Raw genomic sequence first — 25362 nt, 5'->3', positions numbered from 1 at the left:
GACACAGTGCATTGGTATGAGTCTGAGACAGTGTCTTTTGAAGCAATATATAACCTCACGCAAGTGTTCCACGATTGATGTTTTTTGTAATGCAAGAAGATTACAATAAGTTATTATATTATGTATCACAGCTTTATTTATGAAGAATACTTTATGGCATACCTTTTGCAGACAGTAATTTTGCGCGATCATGAATATTGCTAGCCAAAATGCAGTGACTGAGTCTTGACAGGCATTATCATTATCTAAATAGAATATGATTTCAATCTAAAATAAACATAGGAAAATTTGGAAATTTGAGCAATAGATCCCAAATATTAGGGGTTTTGAGTGTGAGGACTTTGTTCCAAATCTTGGTAGACGTAAGAACCAAATCAAACATGAACCAGTCACAAAAGAAGATTTCATTTCACGTGGGGAAATTTGTAACACAAATGGGTGGATACAGAACTTCAATGGTAGTACATGCAAATCACAAAGCATAGATGTAAATTCACTTAGCTGGCTATGATGCATATCATACAGTACATTCTATAGTAGGTATTCAACAGCTAAGTACTAATCTTCAACAATGTCTGTAGGAATGGCAATTTGTTCTTTTTAATGGATGAACTTAACATGCTGGGCTATATGGTGGAATCTGCACATACCTCTGGTAAGCCAAAATATTGTGATGATATGTTCATCTCCAAATCAGTGAGGTTCTTTGATGCAAGAGATCCATCCTAATCAAGTACAGGAAACAAAGTACGGACACATTATTACATAATTTAGCTGATTTCCCCTCCCTATATAGCACACCACTATATAACAAAACCCTTTCCTCCCTTCCACAGACCCAGTTGTTGTGCCACTCATGGGATTCAACACATGATGCACAAGGCTGTCACTGGGCCCAGGATCTTAACAAACCTGTGAGGTGGTCAGTCTAAGTCACATTTTAAGGGACTTCCTAAATGTTTGTGAGGGAAAAAGCATTTGGTTTGTTATGAGAAGTCAAAGGATCTTAAATTACATGTACAAGGGTAGCACTCTACATGTCTGGAGGGACCTAATGGTTGCGCACACAAATCCACTAACGGAGTTTTTTCACCAATAGGTCAGGTAAGAGCAATTTCTCTAACCACAATGGAGATGCTGACCCACTAACTAAATACAGAACACAAATAAGGCAAGATTGTTTTAACTACCTGATACCTGATGTGTGCTCATTTATGATGAAATACAGATAAAATGAAAAACGGTACAGGACAGACATTCTCACCTCCTGTGCTCTAAATTTCCTCTTCTTCTTATCCTTATCTCTTTTTCTTTCCAAATCAGGCTTCTGATCAGTTAGGTTGCTTCGGAACTCACAAAATTCATGCCAGAATGAGAACAAAATGCTAAAAACCACCATCTAACCAAGGGACAATAATAATCAGTGTTAATGGGAACTTCAAAAGTCCTTTTTCATGCTTGTTCACTTATTTGGAAGAAAAAGTTACCTACTTGAAATTCTTGTTCTCCGGAATATCTTCATTGATGTTCATTGATGTTGTAAAGAGTAAAAATTACCACCCGAGCAAGATCACAAAGCACTTTAAAAATAAATCAAATCTCTTCTTATAATGATTGTATATGCCTAACTTTAGGCAACACTGACTGAATTTAATTTTTTTTCCTTAAAAAAAAAAGACAGTTGTAATTAAACATTCCACCAATTGCTAATCGATTATTTTCTGATTACTTTTTAGGGAAAAAAAGTAAGGAAAGAAAATAGAGCTTTAAAAAGAGCAGGGAGCTATTAAGGGAGTCAGCAGCTCCACTGGTGTCTCACTTTGTTTTGGTGGAACCTAACATCAAGTCATAGCTCCTTTTTGAAAAGAAACTGGAAACCTTAAATCTTATAAACGGTGAAGACACTAGGGAGCCTATTCACAAACTGCATTTTATAATACATTAGTAGTACTACAAAATTACTACAAACTTACTACACAAGGCTATTCACAAAACTATATGCAGAAATTCCGCCCCTCTTATCCTATTCGGTGCCCCAACTGTCTAGTCTCTGCACACGGTGCATTTTAGAAGAAACTGTGGCTGAAAAATGGTGAATACCAACTACACAATTAGAGGGGTTATGGAAGGACTAAGGAGGGGTTTAAGAGTAGGCACATTCCTATTCGCAAAATGCACTTCTAAAGTTACTACTGCAAAAAAGGACCCGAAACAGTCATACATGTACTGCAGCTCAGAGCTGGAGTAAGTCCTGCACCACATAGTGCCAACCTCTGGTACTGCAACACTGTTGGACGGGGAGGTAGAGACTTAAAATAAAACCCCATAAGAAATAAGGTTAATTTAAAATATTTACTTTGGTGAAAAATATAAATAAATTTGATTGTTAAAAAAAATGTTTTATTTAGATGTAACATTGTTTAATAACCTCTTTTACATTGAAAAATGTATGCAACATTTATTTTTATTAAACTATATTTACATTTTCAAGCAATGTATGATAAATTCTCAACGTATGCTCTTCCCCAGTTCCAGATAATGTTGGAGGCTGGGATTGTGCTCCCTGCGTATTGTCCCACCCCCTTTTTCCCCGTAAACTATAACCATTAAACTGTAACTCAAAGATGTACATGCTTCTTTATACATGATTGTACTGTCTATTGAGCTTGTTTAATAAAAAAGAGTTTTTAATAAAAAAGAATATATATATATTTACACTTATAATTAATTCTACACATCACAAATTGTTTTTAAATATGTAACAAAAAATAATACATAATTTTTACTTTTAGTGGGATTTTCTGTCAACAGTAGAAAAATGTTTTTATTCAATATATACATTTAAAAAAAATGTACATTAAGTTATTACTGCTGTAACTTTTATATTGTTGTAAAAATAATATAATATATAAAATCATTTATCATTAATATATACATTTAAATTATTTTTCAATTTTTTCATGTTTTATAAACATTTATATTTTTTCCTACATTTTAACCAGTGGAGTTCCACTGCCTACATGTGACACATTAATAATAGTAACTTTAAACTATTAACTTACTGTGAGCATAATGTTTAATTATTTTTAATAAATGAAATTAAAAAATAATATGAAAGATTTATTTAAAAAATCCTACCTAAACTAAAATATTTGTACTTACCAAAAATTACAAATGTCCAAAATTATATTTAGAACTAATGGAAGTTTATTTACATTTTTCTTAAAAAAATAAGGATACATTTATTTTAAATTAAAAAAGGTTATTAAAATATGTAATCATTAAAAAATATTTGTTTTTTAAAATAAATATCAATTTTGAACACTCATTTCTAAAAAGTCGAAATAAAGATTTTTTATTTAACATTATTTCTAATGGGATACTATTTGAAGATCCTGCCTTCATTATTTTCTATTAGGGTGTGTTGCAGTACCAGTGGTTGGCCAGGGGAAGTGCTGGTCTTACTACTACTCCTTTCTGTCTGTATTAACTTACTTATTCCAACTACCCCTCCTGGGGTATAGGCCATCAACCAGGACTCTCCAGCCATCTCTGTCCTGGGTTTTTCTTTCAATCTGATTCCATGTATAACCCATCTCCTTGCAGTCAGCCTTAAGGCCTCAGCACCAGGTGTTTCTTGGACTTCCTCTTTTTTCTTTTCCTTTGAGGGTTTCAGGTCAGGACTTGTCTAGTGGTGTTTGATGTGGGCTTGCGGAGGGAGTGACCTATCCAGCCCCAGCATCTTTTCATGACTTCTTAATGAGCAGGAAGTTGAAAGGTCTGCTGCCATAGGTTATTGTTGCTGAAGGTGCTTGTCCAGCAGATTTGGACGTTTTTCCGCAGACCGGTGTTGATGAATGTTTGGACTTTATAGGTGGTGGTCACTGTTGTCCTCCAAATTTCTTCTCCATTCAGAAGGACTAATTTTATGTTGGTGTTCAAAAGGTTGATCTTGGTTTTCAGTGTTAGGTGCTTGAAGCTCCAGGTGCTCTTTAGCTGAATAAAGGCAGCCATTGCTTTGCTGATTCTTGACTTGACGTCTGCGTCTTTGTCACCTTGCTTGTCTACGACACAGTCAAAGTAGTAAAATCCTCAACCCTTTCCAGTACATCGCCTACAAAAGTGTCTGCAGTTGTTCGGCCGTGTTAGCCATCAGAATCTTGGTTTTTCTCCTGTGGATGTTGAGTCCAAGTTGTGCTGATGTGGCTGCCATATTGTTGGTCCTCTCTTGCATTTACAGATGGGTATGAGAGAGTAGGGCCAGGTCATCTTCAAAGTCAAGGTAGACGAGCTGCTTCCAAGGTGTCCACTGGATTTAATTTCTTCTCCTTGATGTGGATATCTTCATGATCCAGTTTATGGCCAGAAGGAAGAGAAAAGGTGAGAGCAAACAACCCTGGCGGACTTCAGTCCTCCCTTGGAAGGCTCATGTGAGTAGTCCTCCATGGACTATCTTGCAGGTCATTCCCTCGTAATGGTTCCTGATACTTACGAGTTTATCTGGCGCACCACAGAGGCAGAAAATTTTCCAAAGGGTCTCTCTGTCCATGTTGTCAAATGCCTTCTCATAGTCCATGAAGTTGACCTAGAGGGGGGAATCCATTCCATTGACTGCTCAATGATGATGCACAGTGTTGCAATATGGTCTGTGCAGGATCTATCTGTGTGGAAGCCAGCGTTTTGCAACTAAGCATCAATTTGCTCCTTCATTTATTAAGGATGACTCTTTTGAACACATTGCCTGGAGTTGATAGAAGAGTTATCCCTTTGAGTTTGCACAGTTACTCGGGTAACTTTTCTTGGGGACCTTGATGAGATATCCTTCCTTCCAGTCTGATAGCACCTATTCCTCTTCCCAGATACTTTTATTAACTTACACTTATAAATGTGGCTAACCCACTTTCAAGGCGAGGAAACCTATAAGCTTATAACTGAATGTTGACCCTACGGCCACCACCAGTCTGCAAAGCCACATTCCAGGCCCATCCCAGGAATACTGGCGGCAACGGCAGGCCCTGCTTACCTCACTGACTGCCGCACTGTGAAGTTAGCATCTTCCCGCTCAGCCTCTATTACCACCTGAGGTGTGTCAGCCTAGACTCCTATATGAGACCACTGCACCACTCGGCACAGGCATGGGGTTATAATCCCCAGCCACTACAGGCACTGATGATGTCCTGTATCTTGAGGACATCAGCAATGCCTGGTGTCCTTCAGCTGAGATTAGATGGTGAAGGTCTGACTCACTCAGCTAAGGCCTATCCCCACCTAGCGGTACAAAAGGGGGTGGTGATGGACGGAGCATCTGAACCAATCAAACACTCACACCCAGTCAACAGATCTGGGTTTAATCCATCACCGATATCCATCACCATTCCTTAGCCCACTCTGCCACCCCAGTTCAGACATGGCCATATGCAAATCAGTCTGACCCTGTGCCTCATGGGAACAGTCCAGCCCGAACTGCCAAGCCATGCATATGGCCATGTCTGAACTGGGGTGGCAGAGTGGGCTAAAGAACGGTGATGGATTAAACCCAGATCTGTTGACTGGGTGTGAGTGTTTGATTGGTTCAGATGCTCCATCCATCACCACCCCCTTTTGTACCGCTTTGTTTGCCATAAGTTGGCAGGGTATGCTCAGACGTGAGTCCCTTGCTCACTTTGCCACTGGATTCAAGCAAGCCTGGCTGAAGACGGCTGAAGTGCCAGAAACCGGTCCTAGGAAGCTTGTTTCCGGTCCAGGGAAGGCATGGCTTGGCAGTTCGGGCTGGACTGTTCCCATGAGGCACAGGGTCAGACTGATTTGCATATGGCCATGTCTGAACTGGGGTGGCAGAGTGGGCTAAAGAACGGTGATGGATTAAACCCAGATCTGTTGACTGGGTGCGAGTGTTTGATTGGTTCAGATGCTCCGTCCATCACCACCCCCTTTTGTACCGCTATCCCACCTAGGCTAAACCTCTGCATGGGGAGGGAGGCATCCCACTTCACAGGTGTGATAAGACCATATGCAACCTGGAGTTCACTCCAAACACATTTGTCATGCCAGACTCATACGGGCCTGATGGTTATTTGGTGCCATTTCCTTCACTTCCTCCCTTTTATCTTAAGAGATTCAAATATCATGTATCAGCTTTTTGATTTGTGATCACAGCTGGTTTCTGTTTAACTGAAAAACGAGTATTGGCAAAGCAAACAAGCATGGCGCGGAGTTGTTGCGGAGTTTTATATAGCGCGAACCAGACCCGAACCGAATCAGGTATCAGAGCGCTTTACATATTTTCCAGTTACGTTACATGAGGACACACTATTGTAATTGGAGTAATTGGTCATTAAAGCTTGGCCTGAACCTGTGGATAAATTCTATTAAACCATTATAACCTACAAAGGAATAGAGGCCTTCATGTAAATTCAAATCTTGAAAAGGCTATGAATAGACATATTCACTGTAATATGATCAAAGCCTTACAGGACGCTTTCCTTTGTAGGAGACATTATACAACCTTATGTTTAGGGCCAGCAGTAGATGCTCTCTATACACCAGGGAGCTGTTTACAAAATGCATTTTATAGTACGTTTAGTAGGGCTACAACAGTATAAATACCATAATACAAACTGCTATTCACATACTTATGTGTGGAGGAATCCGCCTCAACTACCTTATGTGCAGGGATCGCCGCACACTTAACTAAACGTTTTAGTAGTAAATGTGGGCAGGACAGTGGTGAGTGGCTAGAAAATAGGGAACATTTACAAATACATGGGAGTGATTAAGGGAGGAGCTTAGGGAGGGTAGTGAAGGGACATGCACCTACCCACAAAGGAGTAAGCCCATTGCTAGTCGCAACCTACACGTGTATAAATACTACAACTAAAAAAAAAACCAAATATTAGTGATTTAACTCCAACTCAGAGTAGAGTAAATCCAGCACCACACATAGGTAACGCATTGTATTGCAACACCCACTCATAAAAAATAATGGAGGTAGGAACTTAAGTAAAACCCACTAGGTAATAATGTTAAATTAAATCAAAGTAGTTAAACTATTTAAAAAATTACAAATAAATATATTTTAATGTCAAAAGAATACCTATAAATACATATTTTATTTTTTAAGTATTTTAATAACTGTTGTAATTTTAAAAATTGGTTGGGCCGCCGTCACAAGTACGGCAGTCCTGAGGACTGTCACAATCGTAATTAGGCCCAAAGTCTCCACCAAGCATGGGGAACATCAAATATGGCCATAAAGTCACTACTTGTTCCCCTAGTCACCTATAGAGTGGCCGAGGTTGGTGCAGCGCAGCTACGAGTGGTGGGGGCTAACTGGGTGTGCGACCACTGGTAGTATTAGGGTGAGTGGCTTCTTTCATGCAGGCGAGCTGCTCCCGTTTGACAACCTGCAGCTGGGATTTGGATTACCAGGGGATCAGTTCTTGTTGCATAGGGCTGTGGTAGTGACAACCAAAAGCCATTGGGGTTGGCAGGATGGCTGAGCCCCTTACGCTGGTCGAAAATTCTGGAGAATATTCTGAAGGTGTCTAGGAATTCCAGGTTTAGATTAATTAACTTTTATTTCCTTCACAGGGTTTATCTTACCCCAGGCAGTGTAAACAGATACACCCGGACTGCCGGTGCGGCATGACCTAGAATGTGGTGAACTTGGGGCTGAGATGTATCATATGGCCTGGTCCTGTCCTACCCTTTTGGGATTCTGGGAAGCAGTGACGGAATGTGCCAATGAAGTTACTGATCATACTGTTTCCTGCTCACCCAGTGTTTACTGGGGTTGTTGCTGTGCCCTCCCAAATGTAAGAACACTAACAGATTCATTGATTTAGTTATAGTTCTTGCTAAACAAGATATTCTGATGGATTGGAAAAATGACGCGGATAACCTTTCAGGTGGGCTGGCTTTGAAAGTGATGTATTGCTCAGAAGGGCGCCATTCCAGTGATATGGCGCGTGCTTGGGAGAGCTTGGCTGACTGCATGAAGGAGCCCGCACTGGCCTCTCTGGCGAGCTGCCCATGGGGCATGGCATGGCAACTCTGGAAGATGGTGGGTTTGAGGAGAGCTAACCAGGTGGAAGGACTTGAGTTGGGTGGATGCCCCGCCCAGCCTGGGCAATCGATTGGGTTTTTGGCCAATGGCGTTTCTTAATGTCAGGACTTCATGGCTGTAGAGCAAATTTGAAGATGAATGGCTTAGTTTAGGGGGCTTTATGTTACATGTTTTGTTTACTCATTGGGGAATGGGCAGACATGAGGGAGACTGAGCTGCTGAAATGGAATTGGATGGGTCCTTGACTAAGTGAGTACTAGATTGTTATCTAGACTAGGAAGATATTTTCTAGGATCTCACTATAATCTGTTTTGCTTTATATATCTGAAACTAATAAAAAATGTTCTTGCAAAACGAAATCACTACTAGCAGTAACTTTACAGTTATATATTATGTTTTGGTGACTCCAACCCTATTTCAGGGGGTGGGGACACATAAGTCTACAATTTTGAGTAACTTGACACTAGTAAATAACGAACAGACATTAGTAGGAAAGTTACTCAAAAGTGTTACAGTAAATTTACTGGTAATAAATCTACCTGTGTAGATTTGCCTTTGCCAATAAACCCCCCCAAGTACTTAGTGCTTCAAAGATCCCTTGCTATGGTACACACAAGATGAATCCCATAGGGGACCTATGGACTGATTACTCTCCTCCCAGGTTAGATCAGAAACTGAGGAGGTAAGTAAGAGAAGCTACAGATGTCATTATGTAATTGGAACTTAGAGTCCATTTGACACAATAAAAAACATAATTGACTGATATTCCTTGTATTAAAAGGAAACTGTTGTCACGTGGTGTAAGCAAGTGATTGGCAACCCTGGCTACCTGCGTCTGAAATGTTTTGTAGCTAACGTGCCTTCACAAGCCTTTATGACTATTGTGAGAAGTTGGCCTGATATATGATGTTCACTAATTCTAGTGATCACCTTGTATCAGTCCAAACAACCCTTATGGTGATTGGTTGTAAAGTCAACCGTATAGACCAGCTATCCTAGTAGCGTGGACAAAAGCAGTCTTTTAGGCTAATCTCTTTTGGCATGTGAAGCCAGCTGTTTTACCATAGTATAACCCCTTGAATACCAAATGAAAGGACACCACACAGGTTGTTATGAAAATAAACAATCTATTTATTAATAACAACACCTCTGAACTCTTTATGAGATCAGAGGGCTAAGCACATGACAATACTAAAAAGGAAATACGAGTTCGCACAATATTTACACAAGTGCCTTAGGGGCACGACAAACCATATACTCAAATCAATGGAATGCGAGGATGAAAAATACTGTAAGGAGATCCAGAGGCTAGAGGATCGGTGGGACTACGCTACAAACTAGGTAAGTAAGGAGCAGGAGGCCCACGGGACTCACGTGCAGAGTGGGAACTCTCACACGGGATGCGTACCAACGTCTATGGATGCAACAGTTTACAAAGTTACGGATTCCGGACGAACCCGGCTGGATGGAGGGAAAACAACAGTGGACCTGGACACTAGGATAGTGGACACAGACTTCAGCACCTAGAAGCTTTAGTTACCTAACCCACAGGCTGCGGGTGCATAGGGCTGAAGTTACGTCGGGTTTGCTGTGTGGATCCCGGTGATGCCTGAAACAAGAAGTTGCTGGCAGGCAGCCAGATGGAGGAGTCCGGTGGTTCCAAGGATGGAACTAGGAAGAAGGAAGTCCTGAAAAGGAAGGGGACAGAGTCTTGGTCACTAGCCAGTGACGGTGCTGGAACCAGGAGGGGACCAGATGCTGTCGCCGCGTTCAGGTGAAGGAAGGGTCGCTTCTCTCTCTAGCTGCGCGGACCAGGAGCTGTTCTTCACGACCAGGAGCTGTTCTTCACGACCAGGCTGGAGGCACGAGCTGTCCCACGTAGTCTGCTGCTGTTGGCGGTGTCGGATCGTCGATCTGGACAACAGGCCTTGGCTAATGCAAGCCACGCGGTGAAACAAAGATGGCGTCTTGAGTGGACCAGGAGGGTCCAGGGTGCTCCTCTTTTACAAGGGAGCCAGGGCCAGTCTGGGGGACCAGACTAGCAGAGTTGAAATCTTCGGATCGTCGTCTTAGAGGGCACAAGCCAGCCGGCAAGTGACCAGACAACAGGAAGTGCAGCAACCAGGCAAAAGGGCCCCACGCAGATCACGGGGATGCTGGGGGGCTGGTCTTTGGTGCAGGTGCTGCGTCGGTGTGGGGCTTCTCAGTCCCCAATGCACTCACTTGAGGAACCCTCAGGGGTCGTGCAGGAAGCGCTGTGCAGGTTTCTTCAAGATGGCCGTCTCCACGTTGCTCGTCGCACCCACGGGTCCCAGCTGTGCTGTGGGTTTGGGGTGGAGGTCAGAGAGGTCTGGAGGTCCGGGGTCTTGTCGAGCTGGATCGTCGGATTCCGGGATGGAAGGACTCTGCAGCAAACCGCACAGGAGCTTGATGGTGCCTGCGAAGCAGGATGGTCACTCCCTGACCATAGGGGAGATTCTTCAGTCTTCTGATGTTCAGGAGGTCGAAGGTCAAGAGTTTCTTCGTGGAAGGTTGTCAAGATTAATCTAACTTGGAATGGGACCAGCTCCTACCTTTATCCGGCTAAAGGGGGCTGCACTACGACTAGGTCCCTCCCCTGGGTGGGACCAGGAAGGGGGGTGGTTACACCCCCTATCCTTTGTCCAGTTTCCCGCCAGAGCTGGGGCTGGAGTGCCCCAGCAACTGGTTGGAACCGGTGTATGCACAGGGCACCTTGTGTGCCCCAGGCATGTCTCATTCCTTTCAGCCTGAGCCTACCTAATACACAAAATCCTGTCTGGGGTGGTGCTAGCACCTCCCAAGGCAGGAAACCCTTTGTCCGAGCCTCCCTCGCTGGAAGGACTCCCAGCAGCAGGAGGTCAGACTTGTGTCTGTGGTGGCAGCATCCATTTTGTGATGCTGAGGCTTGAGTTAACTTTAACCGGGGTTTACAGTTACATACATGTCATGTCCCTCTAGAAGGGTGGAATGCTAACCCTGTCGCCAGAATTGGCGAGGGGTTAGTATTCCAATTCGTTCTGTCACCTTACTCGACATGTTTTGATAATGTTATACCAAAGTTAGCATTTAACCACGAGCATTATAATGCACTTAAGAGTATATGGTATAGCGTTATCATGGAACAGCTATTAGGACTTTGTTCCGCAAGCTGCAAACGGGCTCAGCTCATGCCAGAGCACCATCTCACATAATTCCAAGCACTCTGCCTTCAGGATTGATAAGGCCTGCCATAGGAGTGACTGATAGGAATATATGTGTCCATTTTAGGGTTAGATATAGGAATACTATATCTAACCCAAAAGCAAAGGGTGATTACACCACCTTGCCCCAGCTGTCGTGCAGCCAATTGTGTCTGTTTTGGATGGCCAGCCAGGGGTGGCATAATACATGCTGCAGCCCCTGGTAGGCCCTGAGTATACCTATGCCCTGGATACCTAAGGTATACTGTACAGGGACTGATAAGGTGACTCAGTATCCAATTAGATATGTACCTAGGGTACATGGAGTCCATTTTAACAGAGAGAGCAGGAAGCCTGGGGTCCTGAATAGCAGGATCCCAGGCCAACTAAGTCAGAAATCAGCAAAACACCAGGCAAAAAGTTGGGGGTAACCATAGTCAGATATCCACCTTCCTACAACTATAACATTGTAAGACTTTCAAGACAAAGATTCATGTTGCATAAAATATGTTCAGTTAAGGGAGCCTTATAAAAGCTGTTTGTTGTTGAAAAGAACTTCAAAGAGTTTGAGTGATTGTATGAAAATGAATTAAAATCCATAGGTCTAATCCACTTCGCATATGTTCCTGGAGCATGTAAATCAAACATTAAATTACAATCCCATGCATACATTAACTACAGCATATCTATTTCCTTTTCCAGTTTTTCTAGCACGGTCTTCTTTAGACCCGGCTCCTATATGAATGACATCCAATACACTGCAGTATGACCTTTTTCAGATTATGCCATGATGTTGTCCTCTTACCTGAGCTTCTCGAAACACATATGGCCCTAGGTCTCGCCTGTGCTCGAGGATCTTCTCTGCTTGTTCTTGTGAGATGTCTATTTGCAAGGCAGGGGGTATGCTTGAATTGATGAAGCAGTTGATTATGGTAGAGATCTTATTCTGGATAGTGGCATCGTCACAGTAAGAATGGCACAAATCCTGGTTAGATAAAAGAGAAGCAATCATAAAACATATTATTATGTGTGACCATATCACAAAACGTCTGTAGGTTTAGTTATTTGTTTTGCAAATATTTGCATCAGATGCTGTACACATGATCTTACCAAAATGAGAAAAATATAGCTAGCAGTGGTTTGGTGATATATACTCCGGTTTAACTCCAATGCATTAGAATTGGCTCCCATCCAACATCAGAGGCATTTTGGGTCCACTTCAACAGTCACAATGCAAAACCTATTCTTTCCTCTCCTTTTCATATTTGATTTTCTTGAGACTGAGGACTTAAAGCTCTATCTTACAGCAGTTTACTCTTCTAGACAACCCTTCATTTATTAGGCTAGATCTGGATAGGTTTTAAATATCGATGGGCATTAGTGGATACTAAAGCAAATATCACTTGTGAATACGCAGAAGCGAAAATTATGGATATGATGCGTAGGCTTCCAAAAGGTAACCACACTTTGCCAGTGAAACTAATTTTGACTAATTTCCCAGGAACATAGGGGATATGAGGTAGATTAAATCAGAACTGAAAAAACAAAAGAACAGATTAATGAAAGACAGACACATTCTCAGAAATGGGAAAAAGTGAAGGTTATTGTGCAATCTACTGGAAGGTAGAAAATACATTAAAAACTGTTTCCGCAGGTGAGTCACTTGATCTTGTTTTGGACATTTATTCCTGCAAGTTCATCATCTAGAAAGATTACCTTAAGTGTAACACTAAAGTAAATAAGGACAGAGCAACTCAGAAGAGCAACCAGCCAATTACATCACAAAATGGTTGTGTATAAGAACACCCAAAGCATTTGCTCGTTTCTTGAGTCACAGAAGTAATGCTTTTTGCATGTGGCACAGAATTAAAATGCCTTGATCCCAAGTTTGGGGATGAATTCCAGTCCATGCACAAATAGAAGTGTGCGCAAGATTTTGAATTCCAAATTGTGTGATGATTTTTGCATCCTTATTGTTTTCCACCAACACGTTTCTGCAAGTGAAGCCTCCTTAGATTTATTAGGGATAAATACAAAAACTGCAAAACATGCGGATTTCGGTGTTTTAAGCAATGCCCACTAGCCCACCGGGTCAGCTCATGCTATTGCTTCCACATCCTTGGTGGAGGATTGCATGTCATATTTAGACATGTCTGAAGGCTCACTTGTATTAAACTCCATGTATGGCGATGCATGTATGGCGATGCAGATTGTGAAGGCCTGAGTGAAGGACCCTGCCTTGTTGATGTAACAGAAGTCCATCTCGAAGCAGCAGCTTCATCATAAGACCTTGCAGAGGTTCTACACAGGAGGATTGGCCTTTGCCTGACCCACTTTAGATAATCTGAGCCTTGATCTTCACTAGATATTGAAACCGGAGGAGTAGAGGCAGAAAGGCATTCTGAAGCTAAGAGAGAGAGCCTTCTCGGAAGCATGCAAAAGCACTGACATTGCGCGTTCTCCACGGTTGTGAAAAAGATTGAAGCAGGATTCTCTGCATTGCAGGAAAATGCCATGCACCACTTAAGGGTGTAATTGCCATTTGTATTCTGCTAGACGTCGTCAACTGAGTTTCTTCACTCTGGCAATTAGAGATCCTGCCAGGTAATTCACAACCAGGGAAAAAAATAAAATAAAAATAAAGATGCTGTTGTGAGTTATCCAATTGCAGAGGTGCAGATCCTACTGCTAGTTGAAGTACCACATGGCGATGGTGTGTCTGTGAGAACCTATACCAGCCTCCCTTTATTGGAGGATAGGAAGGCCTTCATTGTCACACAAATCGCCTGCACCTCCATCAAACTGATGTGGAGGCGGGTTTCCATCGGAGACCAGAGTAATCTGAACCACCTCTTCCTCATGGCCTCACCAGGTCAAAATAGAAGCATTTGTCACTACCATCAGCTCTGGCTGGTGTAAGAAAAGGGGTCTGCCACTGGCGTGATTGTGGTCTAGCAGCTACCACGGTAGATCTTTTTCAGTCTACTACAAAACCGGGATGGTTTGTTCACCGGATGTGAATTCAATAGAGTCCATATAATCCCATCACCTAAGCGCTGACGTCAGCTTCTTCCGTGACAAATTTCTGTGACAAAATGCGGAGCCACTATAGAAACTGGCTATGGACACAGTGTGCCAAAAAGATAGATACATCTTTGAATTAACCGCTACAAGTGGTAATGTACTATAAAATAATTTCAAGAAACGGATCTTGTAGGCAAGAAGAAAACAGTTCACAGAACGGGGAGGATGGGTGGATCAGCAAGGAATATACGGCTAGAATATGTCTCTACTAGATAAGGCATTACCGAAGGTAAGTAACTTGTCCATCTGATAGATATGTAGCCGCAGATTCCTTACCTTAGAATTAGATACCATAGCAACACCACCCATGAAGGTGGCTCTGCAAACTGACCATACCAAAAATCCATACATTTAACCAACCAGTCTACTGAAAGACAGAAAAGACCAGTGGAGTGAGAAAATAAGGTGAGAAGGACAATATATCTCACCATAAGCAACATGGAATAACCACAGCCAATAATGGTAATGGTAGTGATGGGGAAGCATGGGGAAGTAGAACCCATGGGAACAGAAAAACATCCCAAAAGACACTAATCAATATGATTTGACATATTACTCAGACCCAAGATGGGAATTGGAACCATGAATAGCTGAAGCCCATAATCTCAGCGCCACTGGAACCATAACAGAGCAAAGCTCTGCGTACCAACATCAATTGAGACTATCTGGGGTGAAACACCGAGAAGAAATCTTGAACACCTATACAGCGGAGAAAGCATGAGGCGTGCTTCCACTACAAGTCTGTGAGGATAAACAAAAAAGTCTTGCCCTGGGAGAGAACTCCAGACAGCAGAACACCAGTAGAAACACCTAAGGGAGAACCACAGGGAGGTGGAAAAGGAAAGCAATGCATTCAAAACTATTTCAACAACTATCTCAAAAAGGCGAAACACAGGCCGTAGATAAATAATTAGCAAGAAAAACCAGCAAAGCATTAAGAAATTATGTTAGCCGATTAAATGCCTGAAAAAGGTGGTAAGGGCCACAGCCTGAAAGAAAGCAACAGGAAACAGAACCTCATGATAAAGAATACAAGGGTGAAATGGGCCTAAAATAGGCCAAGATGAGTAAAGGCCAACTATTGGGAGGCTGAGACTGTCGGAACAGTGAAGGCTATCAAACAAAGCAGAAGCCGATGAAAAAGTAAAAAAAAAACATTGTCCCATAGAGAAAAGATGCTGTATAAAGCATAAGGTCCAAAACTGTGAAACAATGTGGCCTAGCTGGCGAGCATGGCGGTCGTCTAGAGCCTGAGCTCCGGCCAGCCTGACAAAATCCTTTACTGTTATCCTGGCCCTGGGCATCAGAAGGGGTTCCCGGCTACAGCAACCGACAGCGCATACATTGAGCTACGATCGGTAGCAGTTTCACCTCAGAGGCGACACGGGAGACGGAGTTGCTGCCCGGCGACGCGGGGAGTCCCGATAGGTCCGGCGAGGCCTAGTCAGCAGGGGCCTCGATTTTGGGGTTGCCCGATCCGGACGCTGTTTCTTTGCCGACGCGGGGGAGACGTGTATCGCGGCGCCCCAGCCTGCGGCAGGTGGCGATCACCGGCGGATGGTATTGTGTGGCAGCCCCGACACGGGAGATCTGACTAGGCGGCGCAGCTGATCCTGAGGGGACCGGAGAGGCCTATACCGCCTGGACCTCGATTTTGGCGCTGCCCGGTCCGGGTGAATCTGCTGGTGCCGAGGTGGGAGAGTCTTGGTGCCCATTCTCTTGGGAGGGTCCGAGTGACTGGCGACCCCCCCTGGCGCCTCATTGCTCACTCGCCTACTGCGGCGGCGCCCCGCCAGGAGCGGCCGAGGTTAAAGAGGGCCGCCATTTTGAGTCCCCAGGCACAGGTGTATGTGGCGCTTGGGCCGGACAACAGCTGCAGAGGGCGGACGATGCTGGGCTGGAGTGGTGAGGGCGGCTGACCAGTCTTGCACGTCCCGGACAGGTGGATCCGGCCTGCGCGGTGTGGAGGAGACCCCCGTGGTGGTACAGGCGGGACTCCGGAGGGCCGAGAGGTGAGCTGCCCCGGCTGCCGTGGTGTGGGGTGAGTGCTCAGGGGCCACATCGGGCCCAGTGGGGAGGACTTGGGGTGCCTGGAGGAGACTGCGGGTGGTTGGGGGCCCCTGGTGGGGAGTTTGGGCCCGGCGTTGCACAGTCGCGACAAGACGGGGAGAGAGTGCCGGTGGCTTGGTGTGTGGCCCTTGCTCTTGGAAACCCACGGGGCTCCCTTGCTAGCTATATCTAGACGCCTACCTACTTAGCCCACAAAGGGAGCGGGATGCATACCTGCCTACAGGGATCCTGACCCTCGAGACACCCCAGAGGGTCATGACGCGAGGTGGAGCTGGAGGGGGCCAAGGCAAACAGGGGCCCATGGACAAGTATACAGAATCGGCGGGCTCGGGGGCTCTCAGTCTTCGGCGCCCGACAACGCAGCGCTCCTCAGTGCAATCACGCAGTCAAGGGACATGTTGGACGCCAAAATAGACGCTGTTGGGGCCGATGTGACCCTGCTGAGACGAGACTTGCGAAACGCTGTTGAACGAATCACTGGAGCGGAGACCCGCATCTCGGTGGTGGAGGATGATGTCATGGTCCTGAAAAAGAAGGTGGCGGCCATCGAAAAGATTCAGAAGGGCCTAGCAATGAGAGTGGAGGATGCGATAGGGCGCGTTCGAAGGAATAACCTTCGCTTTGTTGGATTTCCGGAGGGCTGCGAAGTGGACAAAGTAGAATCCTTCCTATCCAAGTGGCTGGAGGACTGGATCCCGGCAGATGCACTGTCTCGATGCTTTGTTATTGAAAGGGCCCACCGGGCGCTGGTGCAGAAACCTCCGGTGGGAGCGCGCCCGAGGCCGATCATAGCAAAATTCTTGAATTACTCAGATCGGGACACCATCCTGCGGCAGGCACGGCTCCAGGGCGCGCTCTCATATGAGAACTCAAACATCCTCATATTCCCAGACTACACGAAGATGGTGCAACAGCAGCGTAAGTCATTCCAGGCGGCCAAGGGCCGACTCCGGGACCTCAAGCTCCAATATGCCCTACTCTACCCGGTGCGGTTGCCGGTCATCTTTCAGTCCCGCACCCTGTTCTTTGACACTCCGGAGGAAGTCTTCTAGTGGACGGACGAAACGGTGAAGGTCCGCGTCAACGTTGCCAGGGATGGCGAATCGGACTCCTCCACCAGCAGCGCTACAAGGGGGGGCTTCAGACGCCAGAGCCGGCGTCGCAGAGGATCGCGCTCGGCCAGGGGCTCGCGCGCCAGCTCGGTTGCCCGGCAAGACGGCTCCACACAAGAACAGCAGACGGATGCCCCCTGACTGTGATGGGATCCAGGTCTTGATTATTTGCAGATACCATATGTAGATGCTCAGGTGCTCTGTTATGATGGGCTGGGACCTTGCCCCAGCTAGAAGGAGAGGGAGGGGGTGACAACCTAGTTTTTATGGGTTGCCACGAGGGGATTCATTGGAGGATGCGGTTCTGGGTTTCCCGTTGGAGATCAGACCGCGATCCGGCCGCGACAGGTGCTTCCATGTTTGGGAGGTACGGGGAGGGGGGTGGATGGGGAAAGTTGGGGGTTGGGACTGGGAGTTTGGGGAGTGGGGTTGAGCACGATTGGACACTGAATCCTGGAACGAGGGGGGGGGAGAAAGGTGAGGGGAGGGGGGCCAATTCCTCTACACAGTGTTGGTGCGCTTGTCTATCCTGATATGTGCTTGCCTCCTGGGTCCATCCCACGGCCTATTTGTGGATCTGCAACTGGATGGCGGTTGAGAGTCAGGACTAAAGGGCACCGGGGGCCTGCATGCGAGTGGTGACCTGGAATGTGCGGTGCTTGCTGGACAGAATCAAGAGAGGAGTGATGCTGCGGCTTGGGAAAAGGGAGGGAGCGGATGTTTTATTGCTGCAAGAGACGCACTTATTGGGCACCAAAGTGCTTAGTCTGAGAAGAAATGGGTATGACCAGGTCTATCATGCAGGGTTTACGCGGGGCTCCCGGGGAGTTGCCATCTTGGTGCATCGAAGGCTGTCCTTTGTTTATGACTCGCAGTGGACTGCCCCGCAGGGTAGATATTTATTTATTAAAGGTACGATAGGTGCTGAAGCGTGGGTGATTGGAAGTGTGTATGCTCCCCCTCTGCTGCAATGGGCGTTGATTCAACGGCTCTACATGGTGTGGTCTGAAATCCCTGAGAGTTTAGCGGTGATAGGGGGTGACTGGAATGATGTCATGCAGTGCCGGTTGGACAGGTACAGGCCAGGGGGTGGATCATGTGCCGATGCACCTACTAAGCTGAGCGAAGTGGCCCGAGGACTGGGATGGGTGGACACTTGGCGCTGCTTGCACACACATAGTCGGGAATATACCTATGTTTCGGCAGTGCATAAATCCTTTTCCAGGCTAGATTATGTGTTTGTTCCTCACGCCTTGGTACGGAGAGTGGAATCTGCGTCAATTTTAACCCGGGGGTTGTCGGACCACTCTCCAGTGGCGGTGACCCTCACACTGGAGACGGAGAGACGGCCATTCCGATGGCGCCTCTCAGCTTGGAATTTGCAGCAGGTAGACTACCAGGAGCATATGGGGGAGGCCATTGCCCATTATTGGGACGAGAACTTGGGCTCGGTGGCGGATGTCCAGATAGTTTGGGAGGCCCTCAAGCCCACTCTGCGTGGTGTGGACATCGCCTGGTGTTCTGCGGCCTGCAAGAAACGAAGGGAGGGATTGACTCAGGCTGCAGCGAAAGTTGAGGATCTAGAGTCCCGATGCGGCGCAACTAGCGATAGTGGAGGAGTGCAACAGCTGCTTCTCGCTCAACAGTCCTATGCCTCTCTATTACTTGATGAGGCGCCCTAGGTATGGCTGGCGACGAGGAGCAGGATCTATCAACGGGGAGATAAATCGAGTACAATGCTGCACAGGCTATGCCAGAACACATTTCACCCGCAGGTGCTGCCGAGCCTCACGGATGACACTGGGGCGCAGATTTCAGCCCTGAGGTCGCTGGCCGACATCTTCGCCAGATATTATGCAGCTCAATATGCCCGCGAGACTGTCTCTCTTTACATGATATTGACAAATTCCTTGCCGACCTCCCACCGCGGGCACTGCCTGAAGATGTGATGGACCGACTTGAATTGCTGCTGTCGGCCGAGGAACTTGGTACGGCTCTAGGGGAACTTAACACAGGCAAGGCCCCGGGACCTAACGGGTTCCCGAGCGAGTTCTTTAAGAAATACTATCTCCAATTGGGACCACACTACGGGAAAGCCCTGGAGGCTGCAAGAGAGAGCGGGCTTCTACCCACAGATTGGAGACACGCAGAAATTGTGGTATTCTGCAAGCCGGGTAGACTGTCTGACAAGCATGAGTCATATCGCCCGATATCTCTGTTGAATATCGAGGCCAAGATACTAGCCAAGGCCCTTGCGAATCGACTTCTCCCGTATATAACTGAACTGATTCACCCGGACCAGGCGGGGTTCATGCCCCATAGGGCAACACGGCACAATATTAGGCGCGCACATGTGGCTGTAGCTGCGATTGGCAGCGCCAAGATCCCGGCAGCGTTGCTCTTAGCGGATATTGACAGTGCTTTTGATTCCCTTAGCTGGACCTACCTCTTTGCTCTACTCTCACGGCTTAACCTTGGCCCGCATTTCCTATCGTATGTGAAGCTCCTATATACGGGCCTGACGGCCTCGGTGAGGGTAGCGGGTGCCACGTCAGTGGCCTTCCCACTCAGGCGGGGCACTAGGCAGGGCTGCCCCTTCTCGCCATACCTCTTTGCACTTGCCATAGAGCCGCTGGTGGCTTGGGTCAGGATGGATGCTCAAATACGAGGATTGGAGTGGGAGTCGGGGCCGTCTGATAGAATCGCCCTGTACGCGGACGATGTCCTGTTATTCCTCACGGATGTGAATAAATCGGGACCTAGAGCCCTGGAGATTATGAGGATCTTTGGGGAGGTGTCAGGACTGTTCTTAAACCTGCGGAAATCCACTATATGGACGCTGGGAGATCGACTAGAATTGGGACAGTGGGCATCGCCCCTGCAAATAGCAGTTGGAGGCCTTAAATACCTGGGGGTGTTTCTGACGGTCTCGCCTGACATCTCCTGGGAACGTAATGTGGTGCCGGTGTGGGACCGAGTTCAGTCTGAGATGAAATCCTGGGCCCGAATGCCGCTTAATATTTATGGTCGGTTGCCGATTTTCAAGATGGTCGCCCTCCCGAGACTTCTGTACCAACTACAGATTCACCCGTTCCCTATCTCGCCGCGCTGGTTCCAGCAGGTGAACTCATCGTTGGGCCGTTTTTTTTGGGCGGGAGGTGCGGTGCGCGTGGCCCTCCCTACCTGCTTTCTTTCCTCGTACTGCGGAGGGTTGGCAACATCAGATATCTTATCATACTACCAGGCGTCTCACCTCCTTATCCTGAACGGAGACAGAGGGGACCCGGCATACGCCCTTGAGCGGTACTGGATGGAACGGCACTCGCTTCACACTATCCTATTCTCGGCGCAATTGCGAAAGGGACTGCCATGTGTTACACAGGTGGTCTTTCGGATTTGGCGACAGGCACTGCGCCGCATGGGGTGGTGGGGTAAACTTACTGAGGAGATCCCGCTTTGGCGGAATGGCCAATTCCCGGCATTGGCGTCCCTGCAGGGCTTCCGGGAGTGGGATTCTATTGGAATCTCGAACCTGGGACACGTGATGCGGGGCACAACCCTTAAATCCTTTCAGGAACTTAGTCAGAAATATTGCATGCCCCGGACACAGTTCTTTAGGTACCTGCAGTTTCGTCATGCTATTACGCCCGCGTTGGAGGGCCTAGACTCTCTGCCCGAATTTAGTCCGTTAGAAGCCAAGGTGTTCATGGGAGAGCTAGAAGACAAAAAGATCTCACGTATCTATCAGACCCTAGTTATCCACTGTTCGTCATCATTGCAACATCTGCGGGAGGTTTGGGCCGGGGAGGTTGGAGACCTGGAGGAAGAAGATTGGCGGGAAGCTCTTGAGGCCCCAAGGGGAGCAGCTATTGCGGTACGCCTACGATTTATTCAATTCAAATACCTGCATAGGGCCTATTACACGAGAGAGAGACTGTGGAAGGCAGGGTTGATTGCGTCCCCTGAATGCCTGAGATGTGGTCAAGCGGTTGGCTCGTTCCTACACACGGTGTGGAGCTGTGACAGATTGAAGCAATGGTGGACTGGTGTTTGGGACTGCCTGTCGGAGGTGCTGGGCTGGGAACTTCCACGCACCCCCCGATTGGGGCTTCTTCATGTCCTAGATGGAGTGGGGGGCAATGTTTATAAGAGACATTTGCTGTTGTTGGGCCTTACAGTTGCGAAGAGGGACATAGCTAAAGCCTGGAAGGACCCTCGGGCTCCCAGAGTGTCAGTATGGAAGCAGGGCCTTGACTTTTGCATGGGACTGGAGCGGCCCGTATATGAAGCCAGAGGATGCCCCAAGAAGCACTACACAATATGGAAATGGGGGTGAACTACCAGGGAATCTGGCTGGAACCACCGGCGATACTTAGAGATAATGAGGGGCCAGAGTGATGTTGCCGAGGGGCGTTATGGCACACAGAGTTTTCAATATGTTATTATTGTATTTCTTGCTTTTAACAGGGTACGGAGACAAGGAGACACTGTGTGGGGGGGGACTTGGGGAGGGGTGGGAGTTACGGTAGGGGGAGAGGGGTGGATGGGGGTGGTGTAGGGGTTTGGGGCTATGTCTATATGTCTATGGATCGTAATTGATGACAAACTGACTTGATTGCAGTGCCTCCGGGGCTTGGAGTGCTGCGATTGTATGTTGATTCTTCAATAAAAAGAGTAAAAAAAAAAAACTGTGAACCAATAATGAAAAAGCAAATCAAAAGGAGAGGCAAGTAAAATAAAAATATATATATTCATTAGAGGAACGGAAGTTCCACAATAGAGAAGGGAAATCACTTGTAAGGTCTGAATGAAAGGAAAAGCAATTGCCAGGACCAAGTCCTGTGCATAATATGGCAAACAACGTGAAATGACGCAACTGCAGTAAAAAGAAGCGAAAATCAGCAAGTAGGAAAAAATCACCTAATGAAGAAAGGAACTCCAAAAGTGATACCAGTGGCAATAACAGATTCCTGAAAGCTATACAACACTGTATAGAACAACGAACAGAACCACCATTAAAAGAACAACCATCCTTACAGGAAAGGAAGCCCAAAGACGGAACCATTGGTTAGCAACAGTAGTAATACTCCATATACAGATGAACGAAGCCATTAACCTACAGAAGGAGAATGGCGAGAGAAGAGAAAAGGAAACACCTTGATACCATGTAAAATAGAGGCAGCAAGGAAAACTATGTTGCATATATGCACAAGACACAAGGCTGGTCGTAAAAAGTAAGAGAGATCGACTCTCATGCACGACCACACTAATAAAGAATGTGGACTAGACCAGCAATAAAGAAGATCAGCAGGAAGAAAACAGAATAGAGGGAGTAACACTCCGTAACCTACTGATGAAAGGCAACAAAGGTCCCCGAAAGAAAATGGGGACACAAGAGAAATGATGTCCCAATGGAAATCACTGGTTAGACCCAGAACATGGTTGCTGAGTAGAGACCCTACCAGACATTCCACAGCTTCAGTAGAAAATACTTGAACAAAGGGTGCTCCCTGAGAGATTCAGGAGAGACCAACGTTGTACCAGTAGTGGTATCTCAACAAACTGTACACAACCCTCCCCAAGGGGAAAACAAGCCACAGGATCCCATTAGAGATAGCAAATTAGTAAAAAGAATGGCAATATGCCTACCGCAAATGTCCCTAAGAGAAGGTAACATAGGTAATCGATCTAGTTCAAGAATCAAATATAATTAAAAAAAGATCTTTTGGGTACGGGGCCATCCGGCAGATATAACCGAAAACCCTATTCAATAGGTAGTAGACCCAAATAAGGTCACAAAGAAAGACAACCTGTTGTTGACAGTGTAAATACAAAGAAGAATAAGACCTGCAGAAACAGGAACACACTCCGGGTGACATGCTACATGGAGCTGACCCACATGGGGGCCCTCCAAAAGGCATAACAGAACACAGATTTGAGTCAGTGATACAACACTGATTAACAAGCTGATCATGACCAACTCAGTTGTACAATAACAATGACGGATGAGAGAAGGTAAACCGAGCTAAGTTTCTGCACTAATCCTACTGTCTCGAAAATGGGTCAAAGCAGCATCAGCAGGGGCAGCAAATAAATGGAGGCCATAAAAAGGCCCGTCAACTAAAGTGGATTGGACTGCCTCCAAAAGCCAGTGGTACAAAGCCATGCCCGTCAGCGCAACGCTACAGAAGATATCCAGCCATGGCACGACCAACCGAATTGGTGGTGTACATCCCACACCAAATAATTAATTTATTTGCCAGCTTCCCATCAGAAATCACCCGGGCCAGATCGTTCCGATTAGCATACGAATCCCATAAAGCATGAGAAAAACGTCAGACAACATAAGTTGTGTTAATGGAACGTAAAGCAGCTCTGGTGGAGAGAAAATATGCTTCCCACAAGAGTCCTGTCTCTGTCAAGTGGAGTATGAGCAGACAGACAATCCAATTCATGAGAAGATGTAGTGACCTGCACCACGAAGCGGCGGTGTGGTGGAGGAGACAATCCGGGTCAGTGGGGGCAGCGCGGTGCTTGTGGGCAGTAAAGCGGTACACAGGAGCACCAGTATCTGGCTTACACCAGGCCCCTAACAAAACATAATTCGGGACCTCACCAAAGGGCAATACCTGCTCCAAACCCGGATGAAGAACTCCAATGAGGGGGTCCAAAGACTTTGCCACAGAATGAAGAAACACATTTAAAACTACAGCCACCCTTTCCAATATGTCCACCAAAGAAGAGCTGTCCCCGTGGCCAGGCCAGGAGGAGAAAGGCTAGAAGCAGGGGAAGACTCTAACCCGCTTGCTTAACCCAAATCAGCAATCCAACTATCCACCATAGGGGGATCCCCACGCATTGGCTGCACAAGCTCAACCCCTTCCTCTTTTTCTTCCAAAAATTGTTCCACCGAACCCTCATGTATTAGCTCTGCACCAGTCGTCGATCCAGCGTCGTACCGATGTCGGGAGAAGACAGTAGAAAGGCCTCTGACGGCGCCATGGACAGAATGAGGAGAGAGGAGGTCAATGTCTCAGGAGCGAGCCAGAAAGGCCAAGCATCCGCGCTGAGTTGGAGTCAATCTGCGTCACAGAAGCAAGTCCGAAGCCAAGTCTGAGTCAATTGGCACCGCAGGTGTGAACCCCAAAGGGCTGTTCACTGGCATTGATGTGCGTAAGAGGCTAAGTGAAGCCAAGGGCAAACCCGCTGGCGTGAACTCGGTCAAAGCACCTGTCACTTTCATAGGGCTGAAGGAACTCCAGGAGAAGGTGAAGACCCATAGATGGCGTGGAGAGCACATTACTAATGTCTTATTTGGGTTAATATTGCCCAGCTCTAGGAAAGGCAGGAAGGCACAGGAGAGACTCCTGCATGGGGTCCTCCACTTGCGGGTGTTAGGAGCCGTGGGAAAGCCCGATGTGAGACTACGAAGCGAAGATGTAGCAACATCGACCATTTGCGACTTACCACGGGACGTCAAAGGCGAGCGGCATCTACAGGAATGGCTCCGTGAAGGGACTGTTGATCGGGAATGGGACTGAGACGGGCGAGATTCAGCATACTTCAACACCCACACTGTTAGGAGCTTCAACCGTTGCTCCTGCACCGCCTTTGGCTTCATTTGTTGACAGACGTTGCAATCCTTGGAGTCGTGGTGCTCGCCCAAGCACCACATGCAGACAGAATGAGGGTCTGAGCCCAACTTCTGTTGAGCATAAGAATCACAGTTTTAAAACCAGAAGGCCTAGAAAAAAGGCACACTGTTCCAGATGAAAAAACATTGCAAAAGCCCAAGAAACGGGCAGAGGAACTACTTCTCCGAATCTGCATT

General features: G+C 46.6%; 1 protein-coding gene across 2 annotated transcripts in view; it reads right to left on the bottom strand.

The window, feature by feature from the left end:
• Positions 1-25362, bottom strand: part of RGS22 (regulator of G protein signaling 22) — a 1652097-nt gene that overhangs the window by 148002 nt on the left and 1478733 nt on the right. For both annotated transcript variants that reach the window (XM_078686958.1, XM_078686959.1), the window contains exons 22-24: positions 12071-12250; positions 1265-1399; positions 651-725 (exon numbers count right to left, since the gene is read on the bottom strand). In XM_078686958.1, the coding sequence (XP_078543084.1) occupies positions 651-725; positions 1265-1399; positions 12071-12250 (390 nt within the window). The remainder of the gene's footprint in view (positions 1-650; positions 726-1264; positions 1400-12070; positions 12251-25362) is intronic.

Source organism: Lissotriton helveticus, chromosome 4_1 (assembly GCF_964261635.1).
Source record: "Lissotriton helveticus chromosome 4_1, aLisHel1.1, whole genome shotgun sequence".
NCBI lineage: Eukaryota > Metazoa > Chordata > Amphibia > Caudata > Salamandridae > Lissotriton > Lissotriton helveticus.
Note: the sequence above shows the minus strand (reverse complement) of the source record. Positions and strands in the feature narration are given on the sequence as shown.